Here is a 27,719-nt window from a genome sequence, read left to right on the forward strand (position 1 = left end):
TTTATGAATTAAAGAATAACATACAGCTTAGATATATAATCCGTACACACAAAAATCTTTAGCTTAAACATGTATCTTTTTTATCGTTATATGATTAGTTGATCTAAAACCACTGGTAATTGTGTGATACACCTTTTTTCTATTAAAAAACAAAATAGAAAACCATATAGTTTAAAACATAAAAGTATAGTGGGTCCCAGTATGTTCTCAATAGTCAACAGTGGCTTCTCATGTTAATGTTATGTTAATAATGTCTGCTTCACACTTTCCTCTTCCCTTCACATAATAATAATAATAATAATTCATAATTTGTTGCTTCTTCTTCATCTTCACCAATCAAAGGTAAACAAACTAAAAACTAACTCTTTTACTTCATACTTTTATTGTTTTCTTGTTGTTTCATTGTTTTAGTCTACAATAGTTTGTAATCAAACTCATCAAATTAACAAGCCCATAACAGTAAATTTGTGCACTTTGTAAAATATTTGTAAGTTTATTGTTTAGGCCTTAGAGATCATCATCATCATCATCATATTATTATTATTATTATTTGATGGTGTGAGACTACTGTGAGAGGACTTGATGTTATTTTTTGTGAATCATTGTGTATAATATATATATTTTTTGGTTAAAGCCCTAAATTATGTTCAACATATTATATGATTTTTGTAGTTAAAATTGAGCATAACATCCATGAGTAGAGAGACAGACACTGATGATCATTATCATTTAAACGGCGATTTGCCGGGTGATATACCGGATAATTTGAAAGAGTTTTTGGCTGAAGATGAAGAAGGTCTTACTTATGAAGAAGTTGTCTTGCAGCAGGTTATTCTTAACTAAATTTAAGCAATTTTTTGTTAAAATGAATAAAAAATTAAAATTTAAGAGGCATTAGCACGCCCTGGACATTATCCCAAGAGTCTGAGATTGAGCTTGGCTCGGTTTGAACACTGTTTTTAAAGCTCGAGTTTGGCTCATTAGTATTTTTTCAAGCTTGAGCTCGGCTTGGTTTGAACTCTGTATTCAAAGCTCGAGGTCGGCTCGGTTTGAACTATGTTTTTTAAGCTTGAGTTCGGCCCGTGAGTAACTTTTCAAGTTCGAGATTGGCTTAGTTATTTTTTGTTAATTAATCTATATACGTTTATAATATCTTTTGTATTTTTTAAATTATAAATTTTATGTGACACATAATATATATTATTTTGTTATTTTTGTCATAATTCTACATAAACATATTATTATGTAAATACATATTAAATAAATTGAATAAAAAAGGTATATAAATAATGGGCTCGTTTACGCTCATGAGCCAGCTCAAGCCCGAAAAGTGAAACTCAGGACCGGGCTCATTTAGTAAACAAACTTATTTTTAAGCTCGTGTTTGATTCAAGCTTTTAACGAGCTGATCTTGAACAGGCATGCGTGTTTGAATCATACCAAGAAAATGGAACTAACCGAGTTGCGAGTGTTGATGATTCTGATGATGATGATCACATTCACATCTGTGACTCAACTTCTTCAGAAGACGAGGGTGAATCGTCATCGTATCAAGAAAACGAAACAAACAGTGTTGTGGTGGTTGTTCATGATCCTGATCCTGATCATGATGATGATGTTGATGATCACATTCACATCCATGACTCAAGTTCTTCAGAAGACGAGGGTGAATCGTCTAGGGACGGAAGTGTAAATTCACAAGAAGCTATGGATGAAGCCTTTGCTAGATCATTGCAGGAGCTGGGAGAAGAGTTTGATGAGTTTTTCATAGCGGAGTTTAATGCTGGTCCGGGTTTGAACCGAGAGGAAGTTGATACTGATAATATGCGTTATGAGGTACTGATGAATCTTATTGTTAGCCGAGTTTATTATCTAGTATAGTTACTATAATTTGACCTATCAGTCATTATTACAGTAGGGCTGTAATCGAGCCGAAAAATCAAGCTCGTGCTCGAATCGACTCAGTGGCGGATCTTGAACACATAATATGGGTGGGCCAGAGAAACTTAAACAATAATTTGGATGGGCCTTACTCAATACATATAATTTTATTTTATTTTTTTTTTTCAAAAAAATTACACTATTGACCGAAAAAGCTAGATGGACCACGGCCCGGCCTAGCCCACACAAAGATCCGCCCATATGACTGGTTTAAAGCTCGAGCCGAGCGCTTTTTTTAAGTATTCTTTATTAATTTACATTAATTTTGTTTACAGATAATGATATATTAAAGAAAAAAATATAATTTTTTCACGTACATTTTATATAGACTTTATAAACTAGAGATTTTATAACATTACATTTTTTATTTTTGTTCATTTTTTATAATGTTTTAAAGATCAAGCGGCACGATATATGTATTAGTTTTATTTTTCATAAAATTTAGGTTCAATCTAAACGAGCCAACGAGCCGCGCTAATAAGCCGAGCCACGAGCCCAGCCGGCCATGGCTCGAGCTCGGCTCGCTTAGAAGCCAAGCCTAGTTTGAATATTATAATAGTTATTGACGTTTTGTTATTATTATATTGTTATTATCATTACCTGGTTGCTTTATTATTTAAGCTATATCCGGTTTTCAGTTATTCAATACGCAAAAAATATTATTTCATCTTGTGTAGGAATCGGTAAACCTAACCGAAGCAGTTGGTGTGGAGGCCGTAGGATTATCAGCGGTGCAAATATCCCAGCTACCGGTCTCCATCTACACATCTCAAAGGTTTTCAAGTAACGATGAAGAAACGTAAGAATTGTTTCCCGACAAAGAAAAGATCTTTAAATATTTTGATCTCATATATTTTTTTTTCACTGATAAATTTGTGGATTAAACTTAGGTGCGCGATATGCCAAGAGAATTTCGAATTTGGGAAACAAATAATCACATTGCCTTGTGTTCATTTGTATCATAAGAAATGCATCATCAAATGGCTAAAGCTTAAAAAGGTAACATGTTTGTATATCTTTAACATTTAACATGTTTTGTTAGTTCATCTTTCATTAATTTAAGGTTATTAATCTTTTTTCAGAACTGTCCTATGTGTCAAAAGGATGTGGTTTAAGATTTCAACCTTGAAGCCAAAACTTATGAAATGGGTTTGACCAAAAACAGTGTGTTAAGGTTGACTAAACACTCTATTTTGATTAAATCTTGTTACATTTTTTCTTGTTTTTATTGGTTATAAAGATATATATTGTGACGGATATATAAGTTTCTGATAGATTTGCCCGTGTTTAGTTACTCGTTATCGCTCTTTATCTATCTTGCGCCAAAGAAAGCACACTTTCTGTTTTGCATGTAAATAAGCATAAACTTTTTGTTAGGCTTGTAAACGAACCGAACATTCACGAACTGTTCGACAGGAAGTTCTTTTATTCAATAAACAAATGAACATGAACACACGTTTTGTTCGTTCATTTATGTTCATATATGCTAACTTGTTTAATTACATTCATTTATGTTTGTTCCCGTGTGTAATTTGTATACATTTTAATAAATACATAAAAAAAGTCTCGGGTTTAAACCAGCCAAACCCGAGCTCGTTTGATTTACGAGAGCCCGAGCTCGGTTCAGTTTGAACTTTGTATTTTAAGCTCGAGCTCGGCTCGTGTGTAATTTTTTAAGCTCGAGCTCAGGTTAGTTATTATCTATAATATCTTTATTTTTTTAATAAAATTTTATATATACCATAACAAATTTTATGTTGTTACTTTCGTCATAATTTTATACATAATTATATTATCATATAAATACACATCAAAAAAATTAAGTAACAATTATATAAATAATAGGCTCGTTTACGCTCATGAGCCGACTCGAGCCCGGAAAGCAAAGCTCAGGATCAGGTTCATTTATCAAACAAGTTTATTTTTTTAGCTCGTGCTCATTTAAGCGCAACTGGAAAACTGGATTCACGCTTTTAACAAGCCGATCTAGGCTCATATATAGAGGTGTACAAAAAAAACCGGTTTGGGACCGGTTTCAGGAAAACCGAACCGAACCGGTTTGGGTTAAAATCAGTTTCACCCAAACCGGTTCCTAAACCAACCAAAATCGGCAGTCGCAGGACCGGTTCCCCTTAAGATCTACCAAATCGGTTTAAAACCGAACCGGTTTGAGGAAAACCGGTTTAAAATCGGCTAAAACCGGTTTATAAACCAGACCGAACCGACATGACCAGGCCGGCTTATCTCACTTCTAAACTGGTTTATAAATCGATCCGGTTTGAGTCAAACCGGTTTTGACCAGTCGTTGACCAAACCGGTTTGGTTTGGGTTTAAAACCGGTTCTGTACACCTCTACTCGTATAGTCGTATATACCAATAAGGAAAATATATATTTAGGCATCAAAGAGTAAGCCCAGCCCAAAGATTCCCAACTGGGCCCGATACAATAAGGAATGGATTCCTGCCAAGTATTCCAAAATCCTAAACAATAACCGAGATTTTAATATATCTCAATAAACAATAGAAGATTTGTATGTACGAAGATTGTGTAATATTATCCTAAAATACTTAGGTTAATTCATCTATATACACCCTTTGGTTGGTTTAATGAGACACAATTTATCTATTACACCAAGATCAATCTAAGCCAAAAAAATATGGGTCGACTTACAATTAAAATAGGAGGATGTTGCATGCTAAAAGCAGCATGGGCGTCTGATTCATCCAAAAAAAATAGAAGAGGCAGGCTTCCGGATGCTGCTGATGATGATCATCATCATCATCATCATCATCATCGTTATCAAACTTCTTGGGAAGACGAGAGTGAATCGTCTGACTCAACGTCTTTAGAAGACGAGAGTGAATCGTCATCATCTCAAGAAAACGAAACAAACAGGGTTTCCACTGACTTAAGTGATGATGATGATGATGATGCTGATGACTTTCACTTCCATAACCGCAGGGGTGAACCGTCAAGGGATGAAAGAGTAATGTCGGATGAAGCGTTTGCTAGATCCTTGCAAGAACTAGGGGAGGAGTTTGATCAGTTTTATGTAGCATGATATAATCTTGGTCCGGGCTTGAACCGAGAGGACGTTGCTCCTGATAATTTGCGTTATGAGGTACCAATGAATCTTAATGTTAGCCGAGTTTATTATCTAGTATTATTTGATTTATCGGTCATTGTTCTATCTTTACCGGTAGGGCTGTAATCGAGTCGAGCCAAGCACGCTAACTTTTTTAAAAGAAAATTCCCTATTAACTTTTTTATTGATTTTGTTTACATATATTGATATTCGAAAGTCAAAGACTAATATAATATTTAACATGCATTTATATAAAGTTTATAAGCCAGGATCTTATAACATTTATCCTTTATATTTTGCTCATTATTATATATATTGTTTTTAGTTTTTTTCCTTTTGTTTTTATATTTAAGGTTTAATCTAAATTAGCCAACGATCCATTCTAGCTTGTATATTATGATATTTATTGATGTTTTATCATTATTATTATTATTATTATTATTATTAATATTATTACTACTACTACTACTACTTGGTTAGCTACAAAAAATATTATTTCATCTTGTGTAGGAAATGTTACACCCAAATTCTCCAGTTGGTGCGTTAACCAGAGGATTATCAGCGGTGCAAATTTCCCAGTTACCGGTCTTCAGCTACACATCCAGAATGCTTTTGAATAACGATGACGAAAGGTAGGAATTGTTTCCCGCCAAAGAAAAATATTTCAATCATTTGATCTCATATTCGTTATTTTCACGGATAAATATGTGGATTAAATTTAGGTGCGCGATATGTCGAGAGTTTCAAAATTGGGGAACACATTATCACATTGCCTTGTGTTCATTTGTTAGGAATTGCATCATTAAATGGCTAAGCCTTAAAAAGGTAACATGTTTGTGTATTTTAACATTTGACATGTTTGTTAGTTCATCTATGGTTATTTTAAGGTTATTAATCTTTTTTCAGAACTGTCCTATGTGTCAAAAGGAGGTGGTTTAAGATTTCAACCTTGAAGCCAAAACTTATGAAAGGGTTTGCCCAAAAGTAGTTTGTTAAGATTGACTCAGTACTCTATTTTGATTAATCTTGTTACATTTATTTTTTTGCTTGTGTTTTTGGTTAGAAAGATTTATACATGATGGATATCTAAGTTTCTGATAGATTCAGTCTTGTTTAGTAACTTGTTATCGCTCTTTATCTTTCTTGGCCCAAAGAAAGAAATGCACATTTGGTATTTAGTAAAAATACCAAATATCTCGGTCAAAGCGGGCATATGTCAAACCTGAATGCCTCCCGAAGTTACAGGTAGGGGTTTGCATGGGTCGGTTTGGGGCAGATTTGAGCTAAACCCATAACCATAACCGATATGTCAGTTAATGGATAATCATAACCATAGCCGACCCGTTATGGCGGTTTCAGTTAATCGGTTTTGAATGTTATAGTGAGTCGGTTATGGAACAGTTAACCGTAACCAAAACAATTTAATTAGGCCTAAAAGTTTGGTACCAATTATTACAAAAAACCGGCATGACGTAATGCAACAAAGTATATAATCCATAATATTAATACCAAATTTTCAAAAAAAGAATGACATTATATAATTCAATAATGAAATCCGACTTAATTTTATACAAGCGTAGAACCAAAAACATCAAAATGATGTAATCCAACAATATGTTGGTGGAAGTTAATCCCAAACATATTATTGGTTAAATAAATAGGTCGGTTCATTCATGGTGGTTTTGGAATTATCTTTAACCAAAACCGACTCGTATTTGGTGGTTTTTAAAAATTTATTAAACCGACCCATCGGTTATGACGGTTATCGGTTAAAATTGGTTTGGTTATGTCGGTTATCAGTTAAAATTGGTTCGATTATGTTGGTGGTTCGGTTAACAGTTATGGCGGTTAAGTTGCTCATCCCTTAGCTACAGGCAGAACACCTGATAGTGAGACTCAATCATAGGTGAAATAAATACCCTAACTTTTATCTTTTTCAATAAAATCATCATGTAAGATTAAACAGAAAGTAAATTCTAGTAAAATTGCGGTAGGTGATTTAGTAAAATGGAAGAAAACTCGGTTATATTTTACATTTTTTTTTTCTTCTTTTTACCACATGCATATGATTTCTCACATGATCCATGTGGGTGTTTTTTTATTCATCTAAGGACCATGCTTTCACATCAAATGATATATATAATAATAATATCTCTATACTCTAATTCATCAATGATGTTTAAAATGAACAATATTAATAAAACAATATAAGATGCCAAATGGAAACCGAATATAATAATGAGTGAGCCAATAGACAATAGTCATCGTGTGAGGACATGCTGTAAGATATCGTGTTTGAAGTTGGTTTGATACGCCAACTATCCTCTCAAATATATGATTCTTCCTTAACGTCTCAAGTTGATGTTACTAATAGATGATATTGTACTTGTATATGAAAATTTTGTTTTAAATTTGTTTATAATCAGGCCCGACCCAGGGGAGGGCGACAGACCCAGGCCCGCTCTCTCAAAAGGCCTATAATTGTTAAAAAATAATATTTATATTTTTATATATAATTTTGTTTTAACACAAATGCCAACAAAATGTCTTTTTGGCTGAATGAAAAGTATTCTAAACTATGGAAACAAATGTCATGTGGTCATTTTAGTAACATAGGGAAAGGTTAACGTACAAATGAAATTAACGTGTTAATTGTGAGAATCAAATAGAGTTTTTATATATACAAGTAGAGTAATTATGTAATTACATTGTAGATTAATTATGTTATTACTCTACGATGTAATTACATAATTACTCTACTTATATATATAATTAATTTATTTAATTTTCACAATTAGCACGCTAATTTCATTGTATTAATCCAAACTGTTTGTTATTATTATTTGTTTGTTTTGGGCATTAAAAAACACCTTTATTGGTAAATTGTCAAATTATCTATTACATAATTGATAACACGATGTTAGGGCCGTTTTTTACTTGTCCAGGCCCCAAAAGTTTAAAGAGTTCTCGAAGACGCCCTGTTGATAATATTATATAAATATGTTGGAAATTTGGCTTATGGTGAACTATTAGTTTTACGGTGGTTACTCGTATTTACGCGCTTAATTCTAATTGTCTTAGGGTAAAATAAATGATCATGGACCCTCATAACCGATAAATTTGAAGCTTGTTTATCGTATTAAACTTGTATTGAGTATGTCTTTTTATCACGCTATGATCACATCTTAGACCCGTATTTTAACCGCGTGTGAACACGTAAAGCAATATTCATATTCGTGATCTTTCTACAGCATCCATCAATTGGTGACCCTACCTTATCAAGTTCTCAATAATACATTTGAAAACAAAGAATTGAAAATGTGGTTGGGACGTTTACATAAAATAAATTATATGTATATATGTATCATGTATGCATAAATGTATGTATCATGCATGTATCATGTATGTATGTATGTATCATGTATGTATGCATGTATGTATAAAGTTAAATGATGGATAAAAACAAAGCACATATAGAGGATTAATGAGGGCATCAGTGGCACGGGTCCTGAAATTTTTAAGTGGGCCAAAACGATCAACCTAGAACGGCCAAGTCAAACTAAAATGGGTCAAACCAAAATGGGTCAGGTCAAAAGAAATTACATTAAATGAACCACGTATCACCAAAGCACAATAAACAAAATACATATTACAATTGACAAAAACCTTTGCATAATTGTCACAACTCAAAGCTCTTATGTACAAATAAAAAAATTAGAGTTAAATAGTGTAGAATTATAAAAAAGAAATGATACTCTGAACACTATCATATTTTGGTCTAATTTTTATAACGGTTCAGTTAAACTAACAAAATAAATCTAAGCTTTTTGTGAAAGAAAAAGTAAACTTGCGTTTGAAAAGTTGGCTCAGAAAGTCAGGTTTGGAGCACTAAAAAACTACGGATAGAGCACTTGTGATATCTGAACCTAATACATTAGAAGTTTATAGAAGAAAATACGAACTTTAAGGGGTGTCTACGCTCCCTCAGTCTCAACACTGAATATGTCCCTAAAGTAAAGGGTATGGTTTCTCTCACTTGGGGGATTATGAGGTGTCAGTAGCTAGAAACAGGTTTCACAAAAATGCTTATATATATATTCACACCAACTTATTGGTTGAATAGGTAGTGGTACCAATGTGGGTGTCGTTTTCGGCTTTTATCTTTGCATGCACTAGTAGTATTACTTTTAAGATTCAAATGACAATTGTGAGTCTGGGGATGACCAAAAGAAATTAGCCTAAAAGCTAATATTCACCTTTTATTGCTATTTTCTACAAAATAATATTGGTTAACTAGATTCAAATTTTAATAAGTTATTGATTATACGATGCTATTAATTGTTAACTATTTTAAAATGAAGTATTACTATTTAAGATTTTTATAGAACCAATTATAAAATAAAATACGTCCACCCATAAGTTAAATAAGATGCTTGTTTAGCAGCTCCAACTCCAACTCTGTCTTTCGGGTTTGGCAATGGCGATTGCTTGCCATTAAAGGAGACGTCTTAAAGGCCGTACGCTTGTTTATGTTTCTCCATATTTTCAAACGGAGCTTGGACGGATGGTGATGAAGCCTCTCTCACACAACCTCAAAGAATATATAACACACACGTGACAAAAAGTATTTGTTATAAGAGGTGTATGTAAATATAAATTTGTAGCTTATTTGTTGTGTTTATGAACATCTCAATTCTCAAATACCTATAATCATATAATCATAGGATATAAGCTTATTCTATACATTCTTAGAAAACTGGCCAATTTCGATCTTCTGAATTGCCTATTTTGATTGCAATTGGCTGGTTTTTTCAGTTATAATAATAATAATAATAATGCCAATTTCGATCTTCCAGATATATTGATTGCAATTGGCCAGTTTTTTAGTTATAAAATAATAGCAGCAGCAACAATAATAGTAATAGTCTAAATTTAAGGACTGTGCTGGCCTAACATACAATAAAGTCGTCTGTTTCATAATAATAACAACAACAATAATAAATAATAATAAAATTATAATTGTCCCGTATACATATTAATATAATATAAGAAGTCGTGATTCACATTAGCCAATAAATGTCTTCGACCTCACATTACCTTTCCTTAACCTTTCACACACTACTCTTTTCCTACAAAATCATATCCTAATTAACAATCTGATCATTAATTCTATGTGTTTATTTCAATGGGATCTAAGTTTTCCACAGCTAACAACTACGTGTCCCCGAGCAGCGAACAACAGCTTGGTCTCGGGGCCATACCTGAGAACTGTCTGGCTTTGGTTCTCGCTCACTTAGACCCACCCGATATATGCAACTTGGCAAGAACCAATAGATCTTTTCACCGTGCATCATCAGCTGATTTTATATGGGAACCGAAACTGCCAGACAATTATTGGATGCTTGTCGAGAAACTGATAGCTTATAAAGGGAGTGATGAGTGTTTAGGAAAGAAAGATATCTATGCTGGATTGTGTCGTCCGGTTCGGTTTTCAGGTGGTAGAAAGGTAAGATTTTTTCTTTTACTACAAGAAAACTCGTTTGATACGACGAAGCTTTTACTGACGACACCATGTTGTTTGTATAAGCTCTATAGCGATGACATGTTACCGGCATAGCATGTATGAGAATTTCACAAACTCCTGTCTCGATAGATGTCTTGCGATTGTTTTGATCAAAAATTTTCAAAGCTTGACCGTTCATGGTCAAAACAATAGTCTGGATATTGGCTAAACTGCTGTTTTGACTAATAATTTTCAATGTTTAACTAATCTAAGGTCAGAACAACCGTATGGATATTGTCAAACGACCATTCTGACCAATCATTTTCAAAGTTTGTCGTTTTTTGGTCAAAACGGTTGTCTGATTATTTTCTGGACGGTCGTCTAATAGTGTGAAATCAAATGGGGGTGGTGTAGTTATAACATGACCTACTTCCCAATTCTTTACCTTTACTGACGAATTGTCATCAGTTTTCAAAGCTTGGCCGTCCATGGTCGAAATAATAGTCTGGATAGCTAAGCCGCCATTTTGACTCCTCTAAGGTCAGAACGAACATCCGGATATTGTTCAAATGGCCATTCTTACTAGTATTTTCAAAGTTTGTCGTTTCTTGGTCAAAACGACCGTCTGATTATTACGGACGATCGTTCGATGGGGCGAAATCAAATGAGGTGGTGTAGTTGGAACATGACCTACTTCCCAATTCTTTACCTTTACCGACGACATGTCATCAGTACACTTAAGCGTTAAGTTTGAAAATGACGGGAAATCCTATGCCGACAACATTTGGCAACTTGTAGTCCTAGAGGGTCTGGGGTCGACGTATCAGACAAAAAATGTTGTGGCGTCTCTCACTCGCACACACAAAAGACGAGAAAAACACAAAAACATCGACACGATTAATGGAGGTTGATCATGTTGCAGGAAGTGTGGATGGATAAAGAAAACGGAGGTATTTGCATGTTGGTTTCTTGGAAGGGGATGAAGATCACAGGCATTGATGATCGTAGATATTGGAGTTACATTCCCACCCTTCAATCAAGGTTATTATTTATTATATTCATCCTATCTTATGATCAAATTTTCTGTCACAAAGATTATGAAAAATAACGTGGAATCCACTGCTTTACTCAAATGACTCACAAAACTTATAGTTTGTTCATATACTTCATCTAACCGAAAGGTTATAGACAAACCGAAAGGTTTAATGTTGATATAAAAAACTATTTATATATCCTATGAACCAAGACAGTTTTAAATAATAGGGATGGTTATATATTAAGAAAGAAACTCATAAAGGCTAGCCAAAATTAACATAATTTTAATAAAGTTATGTATAACTCCTCTAAACGGATCACCCATCGGGTCGGGCTTAATCTTGAATAAGATGTTCCGCATAAAAAAAAAACCTAGTATTTGTGAGGATTTCAAACATGGTCAAGTTATTCTACAAATAGGGACAAAAATAAGAATGCTGAGAAGGATTTTTGCTACAAAAAAAAAAAAAAAAAAACCCTCAAAGAAATGACGGGGGAAATATTTTAGTTTTTTAAAAAATTTTCGGTTTTTATTTATATTTTGAGTTTTGGTTTTTTTATTATTATTATATTTAAAAAAAAATTTTAAAGATTTTTTTGTATTATCACAAATTCTTTTCACATTTCTTATTTTTTATCCTTTATATTATAACTTTTCCTGATAATTATTGTTTAGAAAACACTCAGCATAGTTTTCTATAATGAGTTTTAAAGATGCTCATAATATTTTCTAGCTTAAGAAATTATCTATGTGTATATTTGATTATTATCATGAATAAAGGATATCATGATATTGGGATATTTGTGAGATTAATTGTGGTTTATATTTTTTTTGTTTAATTTTTTATGTTACGTCCATGATCATCACTTCATCATTAGTCAAAACATAAATTTATAGGACCAATTAACGAGTGTATTTAATCAAATATTTATGGCATTTGTACGTTATCTTATGTACATTCAACATCAATAGCTATCTTAATCATGCTTAAGCAACAATTTGTAATTACCCATTACTTTGCAAATGTACTCAATCAATAGCTATCTAATGTACATTCAATATCAATATTAATAAAATTATTAATATTGTTTCATTTAATTTGAAAAATTATTAGTTTATTACTTTGCGATTTATAAAATAGTAAAACACCCATTAATATATGAATGAATCTTTTTAGAAGTCAAAAAATGAATCTTCTAAATTAATTTATACACTATTTTTTTCTATTAATTTATACCTATGTGTTATTAAACAAAACTAGATTCTTTTACAACGTTGTCAACATTTGTCTAAAGTATTTCATGATTAACTTGTAGATTTCACACGATTGCGTATCTTCACCAGATATGGTGGTTAGAAGTCGAAGGAGACTTGGAGTTTAAATTTCCAGCCGGAAGATATAGCCTTTACTTTCGACTTAAACTCGGGAGACCATCTGACAACCAATACTCGAATACAACGTTTCAACAAGTCCATGGGTGGAACATTAAGCCTGTTCGGTTTCAGTTTTCTGTATCCAACGGTGAGCATGCAACATCTCAACATTTTCTAAACGAGCAAGGGGAATGGTTGCGGTATCATGTTGGTGATTTTGTCATCCAAGATTCGTATAAACCGACAAAAATCAACTTCTCGATGATGCAAATCGACTGTACTCATCAGAAAGGTGGGTTGGCCTTAGATTCGGTGTTTATATGCAGCCATAAAAGATGATTATGAAATATTATTATATATGCTTGTAAGGATTGATTTTGTAAGTTGTTGAATATATTAAAGGGATATTGGATTTTGTCATTTTACAAATCCAAATTTGACCTATTAGCTAATATTAATTTCAACTTAAAAAATTCCCTGCATTAGTCTTAACTTTAACTCTATTGGCCTCCACTAAGCCTTTTGTTAACGGGAACTAACGCGGTTAGTTTTAGAGCAAAATATATCATTTCTCCAAGTTGAGGAAGACGAATGAAAAATATAATTTAACTTCAGAACTCACCACCACGGCCGTCCCGCCGTGGCCATCACCACTGCCGCCACCAACGCGACCGCCGCTTAGAGGTGTACAAAACTGGTTTTAAACCCAAACCGAACCGGTTTATAAACCGAATCGGTTTGGTCAACGGCTGGTCAAAAAAACCAGCTTGACTCAAACCGGTTCGGTGTATAAACCGGTTTAGAAGAAAGATAGGCCAGCTTGGACGCCTAGTCACGTCGGTTCGGTCCAGTTATAAACCGGTTTTCCTCAAACCGGTTTGGTTTTAAAATCGGTTTAGTAGATTTTAAGGGGAACCGGTCATTGAATTGACGGTTTGGGTGAAACTGGTTTTAAACCCAAACCAGTTCGGTTCAGTTTGCTTAAAACCGCTCCCAAACCGATTTTTTTTTACACATCTACCGCCGCTGCCGACATCGCCACCACCTATATTAAAAGTTGATTTTAAGTAATGCACACAAAGGTCCCTTAAAATTAAGGCTGAACACATGAAGGTTTACTGACGAAGGCCCAATAGAAAAGAGCCTATTAATATGGGCCTATGAATATACTAAAACCCAAAATTCAGGCGAAACATTATACTAATTCCTATTAGGTGGATTAAAAAAACCACTTTCTTAAATTAAATAAACATGTATTCCTATCTTATTTTAAGATTTTTCATACTGATTTGATATATACAGCATGATGCTTTCATCATGTTTCAACATTTTTTTTGTTGCATAAAGTTGCATTAATGACATCCACACTAAACCATATCAAAAAGTAAGCAAAAAAGATACTTTAGAAATCTAAAGAATATTAACCTTTCTTTTAGAATGGCGACTTTTAACCGAGTTCACGTTAGCTTCAGAGTTTGGCTTGCGTATTCCTCTGGGAAATCATACAACCGACTGCCACTTGACAATCGCTATGCTACTACAAGAACAAAACTCTCTAATGTAACACACGATAGTACTAAATCCCAAATGAGCTCGGGATTTGAATTGACAAACTCACAAGGCATAGCTCAAATGACTTATTGTCATAAATAAAACACTTTTAAAAACAAGGATAACGTTTTGTCACGTATTATTCAATCGTTTTTAAATGAATTTATTCAACTACTTTTGTTGACATTTAAAAGTGAGAAAAGAAAAGGACATGAATTAAATGGAATAAAGAAGGAATATTATGAAATAGAAAATGATAGTTGTAGGGGTATGGTACTAAACCCGGTTTTACGACCCTAAATTTATTATGTTTGGCTTATTTTATTATATGGACTAATACAATGCTATTGGGCTGAGGGGGTTTTGTGGAGGTAACCCTAACTGGGCTAGGCCCATTAGGGTACCATGATGGTGGCCATGAGGCTCTCTATATAAGGAGGTCTCCACGACCTCCTTATTAGAGGGTCATGCTCAATAAGAGCCACCACCACTTTTTTGTGTATGTAAACAAGAGATCTTTGAGATTTCTTAGCAGTCACCTCCACACCCCCGAAAAAGCCATTGCAGGTCTCAAGCAACCGGAAAAGAAGATCAAGACGTCTCGTTCATCTCGAAAATCCGTGGAAACATCGTCATGGATCAGGTCAGATTCATTTCATGCTTCGACATTGGCGCCATCCGTGGGAGGGCAACGAACTACCCTTCGATCTTCATCTCGGCTGTCAGATCTCTCCCAGGAAAAACCCAGATCTGGAAGTTTACAGAAAAAGGCTTCAAGGCTTGTTCTATTAAAGCTCAAAAAGATCCATAGATCTAAAAGAGGCTTCCAGATCTGTGCAAAAAGAAACTGCCTGATTCGAATGATCAAGTCTCCGGACCTGTGATGGTTTTAAATCCGCTCCGAGCTTCAGATCTATCTAGATCTGATTTACAGATCCTGATCTAGATTACAGACCTGGATTTTAGGTTTAAAATTGCAGATCTAACTCTTAAATTGCAGATCCAAAAATTACCAGACTTCCGCCGCCATGTACGCGCACCCGCGGATTCTCACTCCGCAGCCATGCATGTGCCGCCGCGGAAACCACCATGTGGGTTTTGCGCAAGAGACCTCCGCCACGCACGCGCGCTCGCGAGTCACCACTCCATCGCCGTGCATGCGCGCATCAGGCCACGCGCCAAACTTAAAGGTTGGGAATCCTCATAATATCCCATATGGCTACACGCCATACTTAAAGGTTGGGAATCCTCATAAAACCAAAGCCTATGCGCAAGCGCATGAAACATCTGCGCATGACACACAGTCTACGCACAACGCGCATGCAACATCTGCGCGTGGCGCGGGACATAAAGTCTACGCGCACGCGCATGCAACATCTGCGCGTGGCGCATAACACAAAGCCAGAGCCTATGCGCACGCGCATCCAACATCTTATAGCTCGTAAGTCTCCTCACGCGCAAGCTTTATTATTCTTATAGCTCGTAAGTCTCCTCACGCGCAAGCTTTATTATTCTTAAAGCTCGTAAGTCGCCTCGCGCGCAAGCTTCATTATTATTATAGCTCGTAAGCCGCAACTCGCGCAAGCTTTATTATTCTTATAGCTCGTAAGTCGCCACGCGCGCAGGCTTCATTATTCTTATAGCTCGTAAGTCGCCTCGCGCGCAGGCTTCATTATTCTTATAGCTCGTAAGTCGCCACGCGCGCAGGCTTCATTATTCTTATAGCTCGTAAGTCGCCTCGCGCGCAGGCTTCATTATTCTTATAGCTCGTAAGTCGCCTCGCGCGCAGGCTTTATTATTCTTATAGCTCGTAAGTCGTATTATTCTTATAGCTCGTAAGTCGCCTCGCGCGCAGGCTCTATTATTCTTATAGCTCGTAAGTCGCCTCGCGCGCAGGCTCTATTATTCTTATAGCTCGTAAGTCGCCTCGCGCGCAGGCTTTATTATTCTTATAGATCCGTAAGTCGCCTCGCGCGCATGCTTTATTATTCTCATAACCCGTAAACTGCCTCGCGCGCAGGCTTTATTATTCTCATAACCCGTAAACTGCCTCGCGCGCAAGTTATGTTACATTATTATCGAAATGCGCGCTCCATCTTTTATCAGGCCTCGCGCTACTATGATGCGTGCTATATCTTATTTATGCCAGGGCACCATCATTATCATAAGGACCGCAACATGTCACCATCATGAAGAAAACCTCCCAAAACTCAAAGACAATAAAGACAAGGCCAAAGAAAAGGGAAAAAACCGCCTCATAGCCTAACACACCTCATAAAGTCCAGCGCTCCACCTAGACGCTTGCGCGCCCAGGAGCAACGCTGGACTTGGGGGGCTTGTAGGGGTATGGTACTAAACCCGGTTTTACGACCCTAAATTTATTATATTTGGCTTATTTTATTATATGGACTAATACAATGCTATTGGGCTGAGGGGGTTTTGTGGAGGTAACCCTAACTGGGCTAGGCCCATTAGGGTACCATGATGGTGGCCATGAGGCTCTCTATATAAGGAGGTCTCCACCTCCTTATTAGAGGGTCATGCTCAATAAGAGCCACCACCACTTTTTTGTGTCTGTAAACAAGAGATCTTTGAGATTTCTTAGCAGTCACCTCCACACCCCCGAAAAAGCCATTGCAGGTCTCAAGCAACCGGAAAAGAAGATCAAGACGTGGTTCGTTCATCTCGAAAATCCGTGGAAACATCGTCATGGATCAGGTCAGATTCATTTCATGCTTCGACAATAGTAAGCATTATCATTATCACCATTCACCAACCTCATGAAAATAGTCAATCTGTTGTTTAACTGTCAATTCTATGATTTCCTTATCATATCTTTTTGACAAGTTTTTAATATTATAAGGCTATAGGCATAATAAGTAGTTTATTACAAGCTCATAAACATATTACTTCAAAATCTAGTTTAGTTAAGTAAATTTATCCTTAGATGTATGCACATTGGTAAAAATATAAACCAACGAGCATTTGGCCCAATGGTGTTTCCCTTTTTTAATAAAGGTTAAGAATTTAAATTATGCATTTAACAAGTTATGTATATTTATAATTAGATTTAGACGTTAAAAAAATCATCGTATCATATCTTTATATCACACCTGTTAATAACAAAGTTTCTTTAAATGTCCTATTAAAGTCATTCAACCTTCACTTAGTAGTTCAATCTTGTAAAATATGATCATAAATGTTAATTTTAAAAAAAATAAGATAATTGATTTAAATGGAACGCATATGAAATCCTAAATACTATTTACTGTTTAGTTTTATTTTAACATTTAACTGAACTAGTGACTAGCGAGTGATAAAAATTAACTTATAAATAATTATTTTTTTTATTAACACAGGCCCCCGACAGTCAGACAAACCATGAAACATCCTTCTGTCCGAAGAACAAAATGTGGTGATCCGAATCATCCACCCACAAGCGAAACTAACAACTCGGAAAATCATCTATAGCTCAACTTGAACGGATTGTTACATACGAGACTCGAAACCCACAACTTTTCATAAGAAAAGTTACGGAATTACCGTCAAAACTTGGTTGTTATTAGTTGGGTTTGATATAATAGGAAGTATGGTTTTTGTAGGAAGAATAAGAAATATACTTGTTTATTAATTTTGAACATGGATGGTTGAGATTAGTTTATGGATGAAATAATTATTATTTAAGGGGGATATCATAATAGGGATAACACATTTGTTGACCCCCCCAAGACAAATGTCAATTCCCTCATCATTTTAAAACGTCTATAAATTTTTTATACATTCAAAAATAATAATAATAATAATAAAATCACCATAATAACGAGTGTTTTTTAATCTTTTATATGAGTACCTTGCGATATAAATAAAAAAATGAGTTTTTTACAAATTATATTTTATCAAATTGTGTTATATAATTGTGTTTTTCATCGTGTTTTTCCATTGTGTTTTCTCCTGCGACTTTCCGGCCAAAATTCTCAACGACTTTTCCACCCAAAAAAATCCTGATGAATTTTCCGGCGAATATTCTCGCCGACTTACAGTTAAAATTCCCGGCCGGCGAAATTCCGGCAACTTTTCCAGCAAGGTGTGGCGATGGGTAGTGGAGTGGTGGTGGTTATAGGAGATGAGTGAATATATAAGAGCATTCCCAATCCATTCTTCATCTTTATATCTATAATTACACTAAAAACACCGTCTTTTTACTCTCATTTTCAATTAAATAATGTATTTTCTATTTCATTCACTCACAACCACTTCCAAAAAATGTTAAAAAATTATAGAGTGAACAATATGTTTCTCTAAATTTAACCATAAATAATAATATTTTCTCTCAACCACTTTTAACCATCTTTAATAAATGAAGAGCCTCCTCGCATAATTTAAAGAATGGATTTGAAATGTCCTAAGTGAGTTTTTAATATTAAATTAAGTGAACTTTTAATTAAAATAGTGGAACAAAATACCTTTCACCTAGACTTCATACAAAAATGGAACTTTTTATTTAACTCGAACTCTTTAACTAACTTTTCATTTTATTTTATTTTCGAAACACAGTTTCATAGTGATATTCTTTTAATTTCGAGAAAAATAAAAAAAAGAAAGACAGTTTGGATGAGATCGAAAGAATTGGTAATTTTGGCTTCACTCCTCCTCCGATCATTATCATCACCAACACCAACAAACGCTAACGCTGTTTTGATCCGGTAATGCTTTCATTTCATTTCATTACCTTTTGTTATTAATATTATATCAATCTACCAATTTCCTTATAATTAATTCAAATTCTATCTTTACTTTATGCTTCTTGTTTTGTTTTCTTCTATATTTTTTTTCCAGATTTGTGTGCATTGGAACTCATAGTTACCGTCTAGCATATTAGGTTAGGTACATCTAAGGTGTAAGCGAGCTTGTTTTGACTTTTGATTTACAAGACCTCGGATTGTGAGTTGTTTTTTCTAGCTCCGGCTTGGCTCGTTTACTAATCTAATAATTTATATATGTTTTAGATTACTTTTTTCCTTTTTTTATTTTATTATTTTTTTAGCTACTAATTTAGTAATATTACATTTTTATTTTAACAATTCTAGTTTATATTATAATAAAAGGATCCAATTATAATAGAGAAGCAGGTAGTTTGTGATTCGTTTTTTCTAGCTCCGGCTTGCTCGTTTACTAATCTAATAATTTATGTATGTTTTAGATTATTTTTATTTTTTTTAGCTACTAATTTAGTGATATACATTTTTATTTTAACAATTCTAGTTTATATTATAATAAAAGGATCCAATTACAATAGAGAGGCAGGGGCACCCCTTTTGAATGGCAAAACTGAAAACCGATCCTACTGAAAACAAATTTATCGTTCTTTGGCGTAGTTGAGTTACTGTGTACGACCCGCTGAACTCTTTTTATGTACATCGAGAAAAACCTTAAACGAGGCTAAGCTCGGTTGTGTAGGGGTGTGTGCAGTACCTTAAATGAGCCAAAAGCCAGCTCAAGCTCAGCTGTGTAGCGTGAAATTAATACATAGAAGTCTAAAAGAGGTAAAAATACACAAGGCTCAGCTGTGCTTGTTGAGCCTAAACGAGCTTCCCATGCAAGGCTCGAGTTCAGACTTGATAAAAAAAGAGCTTTATTTGAGACTTGAGCTCAAGCTTTTTTTATCCGGAGCTTGAGTAGCTCACAAGCGGCTCGGCTCGGCTCATTTGCACCCCTAGGTATATTTGACTTATGCACAACTCTAATCTACACAAGCTCGTGTAGTACCTTAAACGAGCCAAAGCTTTGCTATGCCTTGTGAAATTAATATGTAGAAGTCCAAAAGAGGTCAAACTTAAAAATACAAAAGGCTCGTGAAGGCACAACGAGCCTAAAACAAGCTTCCCATCACAAGGCTCGAGCTTGGACTTCATAAAAAAAACGAGCTTTATTTGAGGGCTCAGCTCAAGCTTTTTTTATTGATTTGAGCTCAAGTAGCTCGTGAACAGCTCGGCTCTATATTTGACTTCTGCACGACTCTACGCATATGGAAATCCTTAATATTAATTTAAAGCTTTGTGCAGAATTAATACTAGAGTTGTAATTAATGGAAGATTGTTGTGATTTCATACAATGGCTTGGAGCTGATTTGTCCATAAAGATATTAATGTGCTTGGACAATCCAACTGATCTCGTTCGCGCTGGTGCGGTTTCAAGCTCTTGGCGTCAGTTTGGTGAGTAGTTTACGGCTATTATTTAAGTACATTTTGATGTTATATGTGGTTGATTAATCGATTGTAAGTTTGTAACACGGTGATGTTGTTGATGCAGTCATCATGAATGGACTTTCAAAGCAGCTTTGCATAAGAATGTTTCCAGAAGTAGCAAATATTGCTAACGTTATAGAACTTAATGATGAAATCGAGCCGCTGCAAAATAGGTATGAAACTCCTACGGGACGGTTGTGTTTTGAACGAGAAAACCGAGTATTTGCGTTTTTAGCTAGAGGGTTAACATCTTTTATGAGAAAAGATTGCATGTTAGAGGCGGTTGTTGCGTCAAGCACAGATAATTACCCTCAAGAAGGCATCCATAACACGTTAGAACCAGGTGATCGGGTTGACCAGAGGGCTTGTTACTGGTCAAGTCAAGGCGCAGTTGACCCGACGGTTCCTGAAACTTTAGCATATAAGCTGACTTCAAACCTGTGTGTGATTACTGAAATCCACATTCACCCGTTTCAAGGTTAAAGTCGTAATTTGTCTGTAGTCAAAATGTCGAATATCTATAGTTATTGTACTAACAAAAGATTTGTTGTCTGGCAGCATATTTCCAATTTGGTTTTCCGATTTACTCTGCGAAAGCGGTGCGGTTTCGCTTGGGTCATCTGAAGCCGGCTTATGAATTTGAAACTGAAATAAAAGACAAGCCTTTGTCTGCTTTGAGGTTTATTAGCGAGAACGTTGTGTGGACATATACATCTCCATCGTTTCCGATGGCACAGGTGAGTTTAATACGAGTATATGGCCCATTTAAAAAATTACCCACTGACCCGCCCATTTTAACACCTCTAATCATGACAGGAAAGCCGTCTGCAAAAGTTTAAACTGCCAGAACCGGCTCTGTGCATCGGAGGGTACTTGCAGATAGAGTTATTGGGTAGAGTTCAGAAACAAGAAATGGATGCAAAATACTACATATGGTAGGTTTTTTTATAATTTTGTCACCCTCTTGAAATCGAAATTTTTTAAATCTTGATAAGTCGATCGGTTTTCTGTGATTTGATGCAGTGTGTGTCATGTACGAGCTGTGGGACGACCACTTTCGCCTGCATTTGATGTGGATATTACTGATCCTAGTGGAAAATGTACCTTAAAACACTACCCTGATGCAGAGTATTGCTGTTCGCCGACAAAATCTGAAGGTGAATCAAGTGGCAGTCCGTCCCGTTTCCGTTCGTTTACCGCGAGTATAAGAGGATGGGAGCAAATGATTCGCAACACATTACTTGGTGGTGGAGCGGTGGTTGGTCATGATGATGATTCAGATGAGGATGACATTGTTGGCATGGTATAAAGTATTAACAATAAACTATAAACATACATGTAGTAGCAAATAACAAAGTTCTCTTTTGTTCTATATCGCGTTGCTAATAATCGAGCTCGATTTTTCTTATTATGTATTTCTCTGTTATGTTTTGTCAAAACTGTATGGATTTTCAAACTCATAATTGCATAACATAAAGTCATAAAAGTCATAAACCCGCATAACCATATAGCATCAACTACGTCCATATCTCAGCATTCTAAAAAGGAAAGAAAATCCAACTATACAAACCAAAGTTCTCATGTTCACGGGTCAGTCAGGTCAGATCGGGTCAAGCTTTCCACCCAAAGCCGAACCCGTCTTCAGATTCATTGTTAAAAAACTCACTGGCTATATCCTGAAAAACGTCCGATACATGAGGCAGATCGTCTGCACACGAGTCGCTGTGTGAACCCGAGCCCGCTTTAAAACTGTTGCTTCTTGTGGGACCACCTCCGCCTCTGCCGCGTCCGACGCCACTTTGCCCTGAGAAAGACGGTTTTGCCCCTCCATCGCTCATACCCTTGAGTGCTTGCTGAATGATGTGGTTTTGAGCCACCTGGCCACCACCTTGAGAGGATGACTGTTGAAATATACCACTCGGGAACCGCTGATATCCGGCCGGGATATTGTTGCTGTTAATCTGCAAAGGCTGACCTAGAATTGGAGATCGGTTCTGAACAGAGTTCATGGAGTTCTGTCTCATAAGGGAATTCTGGTAATTTGAATGCGCCATAGCTCCTCGGCTGCTGCCCAGTTGAAAATTATTGTTCATCGAGCTGTTAACTCCCAGCTGTAATCTAACAAGGCCACCGAAGGCATTTCTGTCATTTGGTATGCCCCGACTACCCGACGACATCTGTTCCATCCCCTGCATCCTTTGCATTTGCGATTTGCCTACACTCGTCTTTCTGGGAAACCTTTTCAAAGCCTCTGTAAAACATAATGAAACGGTTCATTTTCGCATACAAAATAACGGTTTGAAAATTGAAACTTTGAATACAAGATATAATGTTATGAATCATTACCAATGGGGCCAATTTTAGTTTCTTGAGTGAAATCCATCAAGTCTTTCATGCTATTAACAACTTCAGCAATCTAGCACAAGTAATTGGATAAAAGAAAACAATATGAAATATTGAAATATGCCCAAGGTACAAACTAAATAAGTAACTGACTTATATTTAATATTTTTTACCTGTAAGGACCTCACGTATCTTTTAGTAAATCCCAAGTCGTTTATCGACTGCAACTCCAAGCTCCTGGCTAGCTGCCTGCCAGCTGTCATGAGCCTGAATGCCAAGAAACAACCAGCCATAAAATTAATATTAGAATGTCACCAAACCGACAGCATTGAATTAACAGCCAACACTCACATATTACTGCTTGTCTGCAAATCTTGCTGAGAAACGCCACCAGATCCACTTTCAACAATAGTAGACTGCAGTTTCTGAGCAACTTCTAAGAACTGATTCACCTGAAATACACAAAAACCTGCTTTGTTAACATGCAAAAAGTGGTTGTTTTGATATATACTTATGTTTAAAAAATATAATATTTACCTGAGGAGCCACGAGTCTACGAGGAAGAAGCTCCTCGTGGCAGCGTGAACAGAATTCCCAACTTAGTATCTAAAATTGTTTCAAGGTGTTAGATTCAATTTCCAAATCAGTTATTATATCAGATTAAGATATACACTGATCAACCTTTAAATCAGGAGCGAAAACAACTTTAAGCCGACCCTCATGAACCACACGAAGTTGCTCATAAACACTTTCTTGAACCGCTTTACCATACTCTAACACCATGATTCCAGAAGAAAATCTATATTCCCGAGGTAAATCTAGAAACCATAGCTCATCAATCACACCACTACCAAACTTAATTTCATTAAGCCTAGGTATTACTTCAAAGGCCGCCTCTATCAAAATACACCAAAATAACAAAAGAGATTATTAATTATTACATATCATAACCACATCTATAATTCAAAAACTTTGAATAAAATTTGGCATAAGTTGCATACCGAATCCTCTTCCAGATTTTGACCCACAGATGCTACACTGCCATAAATCCTAAAGAGGTAACAAAGAAAAACTCACAACATGATTTTGTTAACCAATTGAATGTTATATTATTGTTGTATTCAGAAGGCACTTACTGTAGTTGCAGGAGGAAATGCACCTAACGGGTGATGCCCGACATTATTATGTACAGACAAGCACCATCTTTGTTTAGCACGTGGAGAATAATATTCCGCCACAAACTTCCGCCAATAAGTAATATCCTAAAACCAAAGGTTACACTGCATTCAAAAACATAATTAACAAAAAAATAATGAACAACGAGTTAATTCCTTGATAATCGACTCACAGCTGGACGTTGACTCTGATGATATAAGTATTGCATCAGTCTACGTGAACACACACCACCATCAAACGGTCGGTTGACTGCAGATGCAGGTTGTTGACCATTTTGCCTAGATTGCAATTGTTGAAGCAAAAGGGCCTGCTGCGGAGGCGGTAAAGACTGATACAAAGCTTGAAGCTGATTGTTAGAGCTTTGTAACTGCAACTGTCTGAAAGTTTGTTGTTGCATGATATCCTCTTGTTTGTTATCAACTCGAGGCTTCTTTTGCAAATGGTATGCATTTGCATTATCATGATCTGGAACGAAGGGCCCATGAAACATTGAACTTGGCCCGAGCCTTGGGTTAGGTAATGATGTGGCGGTTGAATCTCCTTGATGAAGACCACCCTGTTGACTGGATGGCCCGTCTATGACAGTTGACCCGGAGATGCTGATATTATTAGAATTAAATGATAATGGTGATCCTGGAAACCGTACATAAGATTCTGTGTTCATACTTGCACCTTGTTTGAATGAGCCCGAGTTAGCATTTGTAACCAATGAACCCAGCCCGGAACTACCATTTGCCAAGTCACCAGAAACAGGAACCATGTTCGGGTACATGTTTTGAGGAACTACATTTGGATTCACATAAGGGCTTAACTGTGAGTTTCTTAAAGTTAGAGATTGTTCATCTTCTTCAAAGAAGATTCCAGAACTTGGTGAAGAATGCACCATCCTTCTTTTCACTTATCCACAAATTATAATACAAACAATTAGAATAATAAAATTGTAATTTTAAATGAAAGATTAATATAAAAACAAGAGTACAAGGCGCACCCAAAATCTTTCCAATATCACTAATTTCGCTTATATTTAGTGCTGTAAACGAACCAAACCGATCCGGACAAGACCTTGCGCATGCTCGTTCGTTAAGCTTTTATCGAAGAAACAAACGGTTCACAAACACCTAACCGAACAAAATTTCTTCACGCGTTCATTCATAAAATGAACTTGTTCGTGAATGGTTGACGAACACAAACGAACCAACACAAATGAAATTATTTGATTTTGGTAACCGATAAGGCAATAATGATAATGGCCAGTGTCAACGGTTTGGTCCGGATACCAAGTTTGTGTTGGTGCTTTTTAACATTCATACGCACATGTTAATATGCATATATAATACTCGCATACTTTTTTGTCTTATAACTTATAAGTAATTATTTCGCTTAAATCTATATAATAAGATTAAAAAAGTCATTAAAAATATTTTTCAGAAAAAACATTAATGAGCAAACAAACATTAACGAGCATAAGCCGCCATTAACGTTACTGAACGTTCACAGACACAACTGAACAGACACGGCCTGTGGTCATGTTCATGTTCGTTCATTTAGCTAATTGAATGAAATTATGTGTTCATGCTCGCTTATTTATTAAACAAACTAACATAAATGAACTTCCTGCCGAACGAACGCATATGTTAATTTACATGTAAATTAATCACGTAACCGGTAACACTCGTATATATTTTTTTTATTTAATAAAGTTTCTTAAATCTATATAATAAGATTAGAAAAGTCATTAAAAAAAACCTCAATGAACAAACAAACAAACATTAGCAAACACCTTATCAAAACTTCACAAACACATTTGAGGCGCAAACACATTTGAGGCTGTTCACGAGTCGAGCCAGGGTGGTTTCAAGCTCGAAATTAAATGAGGCAACTTAGCTAGGCTCTAGCTTGATTTTGAAGTTAAAAGAGCTTAAGATCGAGCCAACGAGCCGAGCCTGGCTCGATTTTGGCTCAGTTACAAAAATGATCCAAATCAGCTCATGATGTTTCAAATCAACTTTTTAATTTTTATAGCTAATTTTATTCGAGCTTTTATCGAGCGAGCCACGAGCCTCGAGCTTTTTGAACAACCCTATTTGAACCAGCATGGCCTCTGTTCGTGTTCGTTAATTTATTAAACGAACGAACTTCCCGCCGAACAGTCCGCCAAGCATTTCGGTTCGCTTACAGCCATTTACATCATTAATAAAAAAAACTGCAACTAAACATGAACCAGAGCGGCAGTTACAACAAAATCCCTAAATTAGAAACCCTAATTTATCGATAGCGTGCTGACAAAGAAAACACAGACATGAAGTAACTTATGCTTAATAATTAATATTTAATACCCTAAATAACCGCCTAATAACACGTAATCACAAACAAAACACGATATTCATCATCAGTAGTCATAAACTCATAATTGATTAATTTCCACAACCAATTTCATCACATTTTATTATTATTTAAAAAGTCCGTACAATTGCATCAAAAATGAGAAAATTAAAATTAAAAACCCTAAAACTCGAAAACGTATACAGATTCAAGGTTAAATAAATAAGTGATTAATTGAAGCAGTTGATAATGATAAGCTTACGTTATACGGACGAGTGAAGAAGCATCACCGGCGAATTGAATAGAATTTGATCGGAAAATGAAAATATCGGAAAGAGGGTTTATATACCTGGCGGGATGAGTGACCGGCTAGTGGCGGTTTGTAACACCTATGTGATTGGCTATAGGAGGTTGTCCAGTGGTATAGTTTAATTAAAACAAGTTGGATGTTTTGGTGTTGCAGCGGCACCAACTTTATTCTCAGATGAATTTTGACGTCTCTGTTGGTTTATCTGTCAAAATCCTCTCTTTGTAGTTGATTTAAGCCGAGGTATTGTGGTTGAAACTTAGGCGTAATCGGTTTGATTCGTTACGGTACTCAAAGTTAAAAGTGAAAAAATGTAGTAATTAAGAAATGTAAAAAAATGCAATAGAAGAAAATGCACAAGGCCATAAACTATAGTCTCGCATTTGAAAAATGGTTAAATGTTTGAAAAATGCCTTTTTTATATATAAAAAATGTAGTAACTTAAATGCTTCAAGAGCTTGCACACCAAGTTAAAAAAGTTGTATATCTCATGAGCAGTGAATATGTGAGTGGGAAATCTTTTGGTTCTTAATATATATATATATATATATATATATATATATAATATGTGTGTGTGTTAAAATTCCTACAGACTCTAATGAAATTTTGGTACCGATCATCTTCCGACCCCTGTGAAACTTTTTCTGGGCTTGTTACTATCTGAGTCTCCATTAAAAAACTATGATTTCCTATCACTACACACGGTTGTCCGGAGGTATAATACGGTTGCTATGATAAGGGTCACACTTTTTTAAATTAAATAATATGTGTTTTAGTTTAAGGAAAATAAGTAAAGAAATGATACCAAACATGCTAAAGTTAAAATCATTAGGAC

General features: G+C 35.4%; 4 protein-coding genes across 6 annotated transcripts; 3 read left to right on the top strand and 1 right to left on the bottom strand.

The window, feature by feature from the left end:
* Positions 1-211: 211 nt before the first annotated feature.
* Positions 212-5,976, top strand: LOC143602410 (uncharacterized). 2 transcript variants are annotated; one of them, XM_077079523.1, is made up of 6 exons: positions 212-342; positions 673-828; positions 1,420-1,836; positions 2,619-2,740; positions 2,832-2,940; positions 5,934-5,976. In XM_077079523.1, the coding sequence occupies exons 2-6, from the start codon at positions 694-696 to the stop codon at positions 5,964-5,966; spliced, it is 816 nt and encodes a 271-aa protein (XP_076935638.1). In that variant the 5' UTR covers positions 212-342; positions 673-693; the 3' UTR covers positions 5,967-5,976. The 2 variants fall into 2 exon arrangements, with proteins under 2 accessions (XP_076935638.1, XP_076935639.1); XM_077079524.1 differs by lacking the exon at positions 5,934-5,976 and adding an exon at positions 3,024-3,173.
* Positions 5,977-10,201: 4,225 nt separating this feature from the next.
* On the top strand, positions 10,202-13,336 carry LOC143602411 (F-box protein PP2-A11-like). The gene is made up of 3 exons (XM_077079525.1): positions 10,202-10,533; positions 11,453-11,571; positions 12,883-13,336. Exons 1-3 carry the CDS (start codon positions 10,213-10,215, stop codon positions 13,277-13,279), a joined length of 837 nt encoding a protein of 278 aa, XP_076935640.1. The 5' UTR covers positions 10,202-10,212; the 3' UTR covers positions 13,280-13,336.
* Positions 13,337-20,548: 7,212 nt separating this feature from the next.
* LOC143602412 (F-box protein At4g00755-like) lies at positions 20,549-22,054 on the top strand. Its single transcript, XM_077079526.1, has 5 exons — positions 20,549-20,703; positions 20,801-21,214; positions 21,295-21,473; positions 21,553-21,671; positions 21,760-22,054. Exons 1-5 carry the CDS (start codon positions 20,577-20,579, stop codon positions 22,043-22,045), a joined length of 1,125 nt encoding a protein of 374 aa, XP_076935641.1. The 5' UTR covers positions 20,549-20,576; the 3' UTR covers positions 22,046-22,054.
* Positions 22,055-22,307: 253 nt separating this feature from the next.
* LOC143602408 (putative transcriptional regulator SLK2) lies at positions 22,308-26,864 on the bottom strand. Of its 2 annotated transcripts, none has more exons than XM_077079519.1 (10): positions 26,840-26,864; positions 24,428-25,152; positions 24,216-24,341; positions 24,081-24,129; positions 23,761-23,975; positions 23,617-23,685; positions 23,431-23,531; positions 23,253-23,346; positions 23,083-23,152; positions 22,308-22,987 (listed from the first exon to the last, which is right to left on the bottom strand). In XM_077079519.1, exons 2-10 carry the CDS (start codon positions 25,139-25,141, stop codon positions 22,347-22,349), a joined length of 2,079 nt encoding a protein of 692 aa, XP_076935634.1. In that variant the 5' UTR covers positions 25,142-25,152; positions 26,840-26,864; the 3' UTR covers positions 22,308-22,346. The 2 variants fall into 2 exon arrangements, with proteins under 2 accessions (XP_076935634.1, XP_076935635.1); XM_077079520.1 differs by having other exon boundaries at positions 26,847-26,858.
* Between the last annotated feature and the right edge of the window lie 855 nt (positions 26,865-27,719).

The sequence above is a fragment of the Bidens hawaiensis genome, unplaced genomic scaffold (assembly GCF_021521415.1).
Source record: "Bidens hawaiensis isolate Kalapana, Puna unplaced genomic scaffold, B.hawaiensis_p1.1 tig00058890_1, whole genome shotgun sequence".
Lineage (NCBI taxonomy): Eukaryota > Viridiplantae > Streptophyta > Magnoliopsida > Asterales > Asteraceae > Bidens > Bidens hawaiensis.

Excerpts from the sequence above, each read along its gene's own strand:
- LOC143602410 (XM_077079523.1), top strand. The coding sequence starts at position 694 with ATGAGTAGAGAGACAGACACTGATGATCATTATCATTTAAACGGCGAT. Across the intron at positions 1,837-2,618 it reads CTGATAATATGCGTTATGAG|GAATCGGTAAACCTAACCGA; the intron begins GTACTGATGAAT and ends CATCTTGTGTAG. Across the intron at positions 2,741-2,831 it reads TCAAGTAACGATGAAGAAAC|GTGCGCGATATGCCAAGAGA; the intron begins GTAAGAATTGTT and ends GATTAAACTTAG.
- LOC143602411 (XM_077079525.1), top strand. The coding sequence starts at position 10,213 with ATGGGATCTAAGTTTTCCACAGCTAACAACTACGTGTCCCCGAGCAGC. Across the intron at positions 10,534-11,452 it reads GGTTTTCAGGTGGTAGAAAG|GAAGTGTGGATGGATAAAGA; the intron begins GTAAGATTTTTT and ends ATCATGTTGCAG. Across the intron at positions 11,572-12,882 it reads ATTCCCACCCTTCAATCAAG|ATTTCACACGATTGCGTATC; the intron begins GTTATTATTTAT and ends ATTAACTTGTAG.
- LOC143602412 (XM_077079526.1), top strand. The coding sequence starts at position 20,577 with ATGGAAGATTGTTGTGATTTCATACAATGGCTTGGAGCTGATTTGTCC. Across the intron at positions 20,704-20,800 it reads AAGCTCTTGGCGTCAGTTTG|TCATCATGAATGGACTTTCA; the intron begins GTGAGTAGTTTA and ends TTGTTGATGCAG. Across the intron at positions 21,672-21,759 it reads GATGCAAAATACTACATATG|TGTGTGTCATGTACGAGCTG; the intron begins GTAGGTTTTTTT and ends GATTTGATGCAG.
- LOC143602408 (XM_077079519.1), bottom strand. The coding sequence starts at position 25,141 with ATGGTGCATTCTTCACCAAGTTCTGGAATCTTCTTTGAAGAAGATGAA. Across the intron at positions 24,130-24,215 it reads CATTTCCTCCTGCAACTACA|GATTTATGGCAGTGTAGCAT; the intron begins GTAAGTGCCTTC and ends TTACCTCTTTAG. Across the intron at positions 22,988-23,082 it reads AACTAAAATTGGCCCCATTG|AGGCTTTGAAAAGGTTTCCC; the intron begins GTAATGATTCAT and ends TATGTTTTACAG.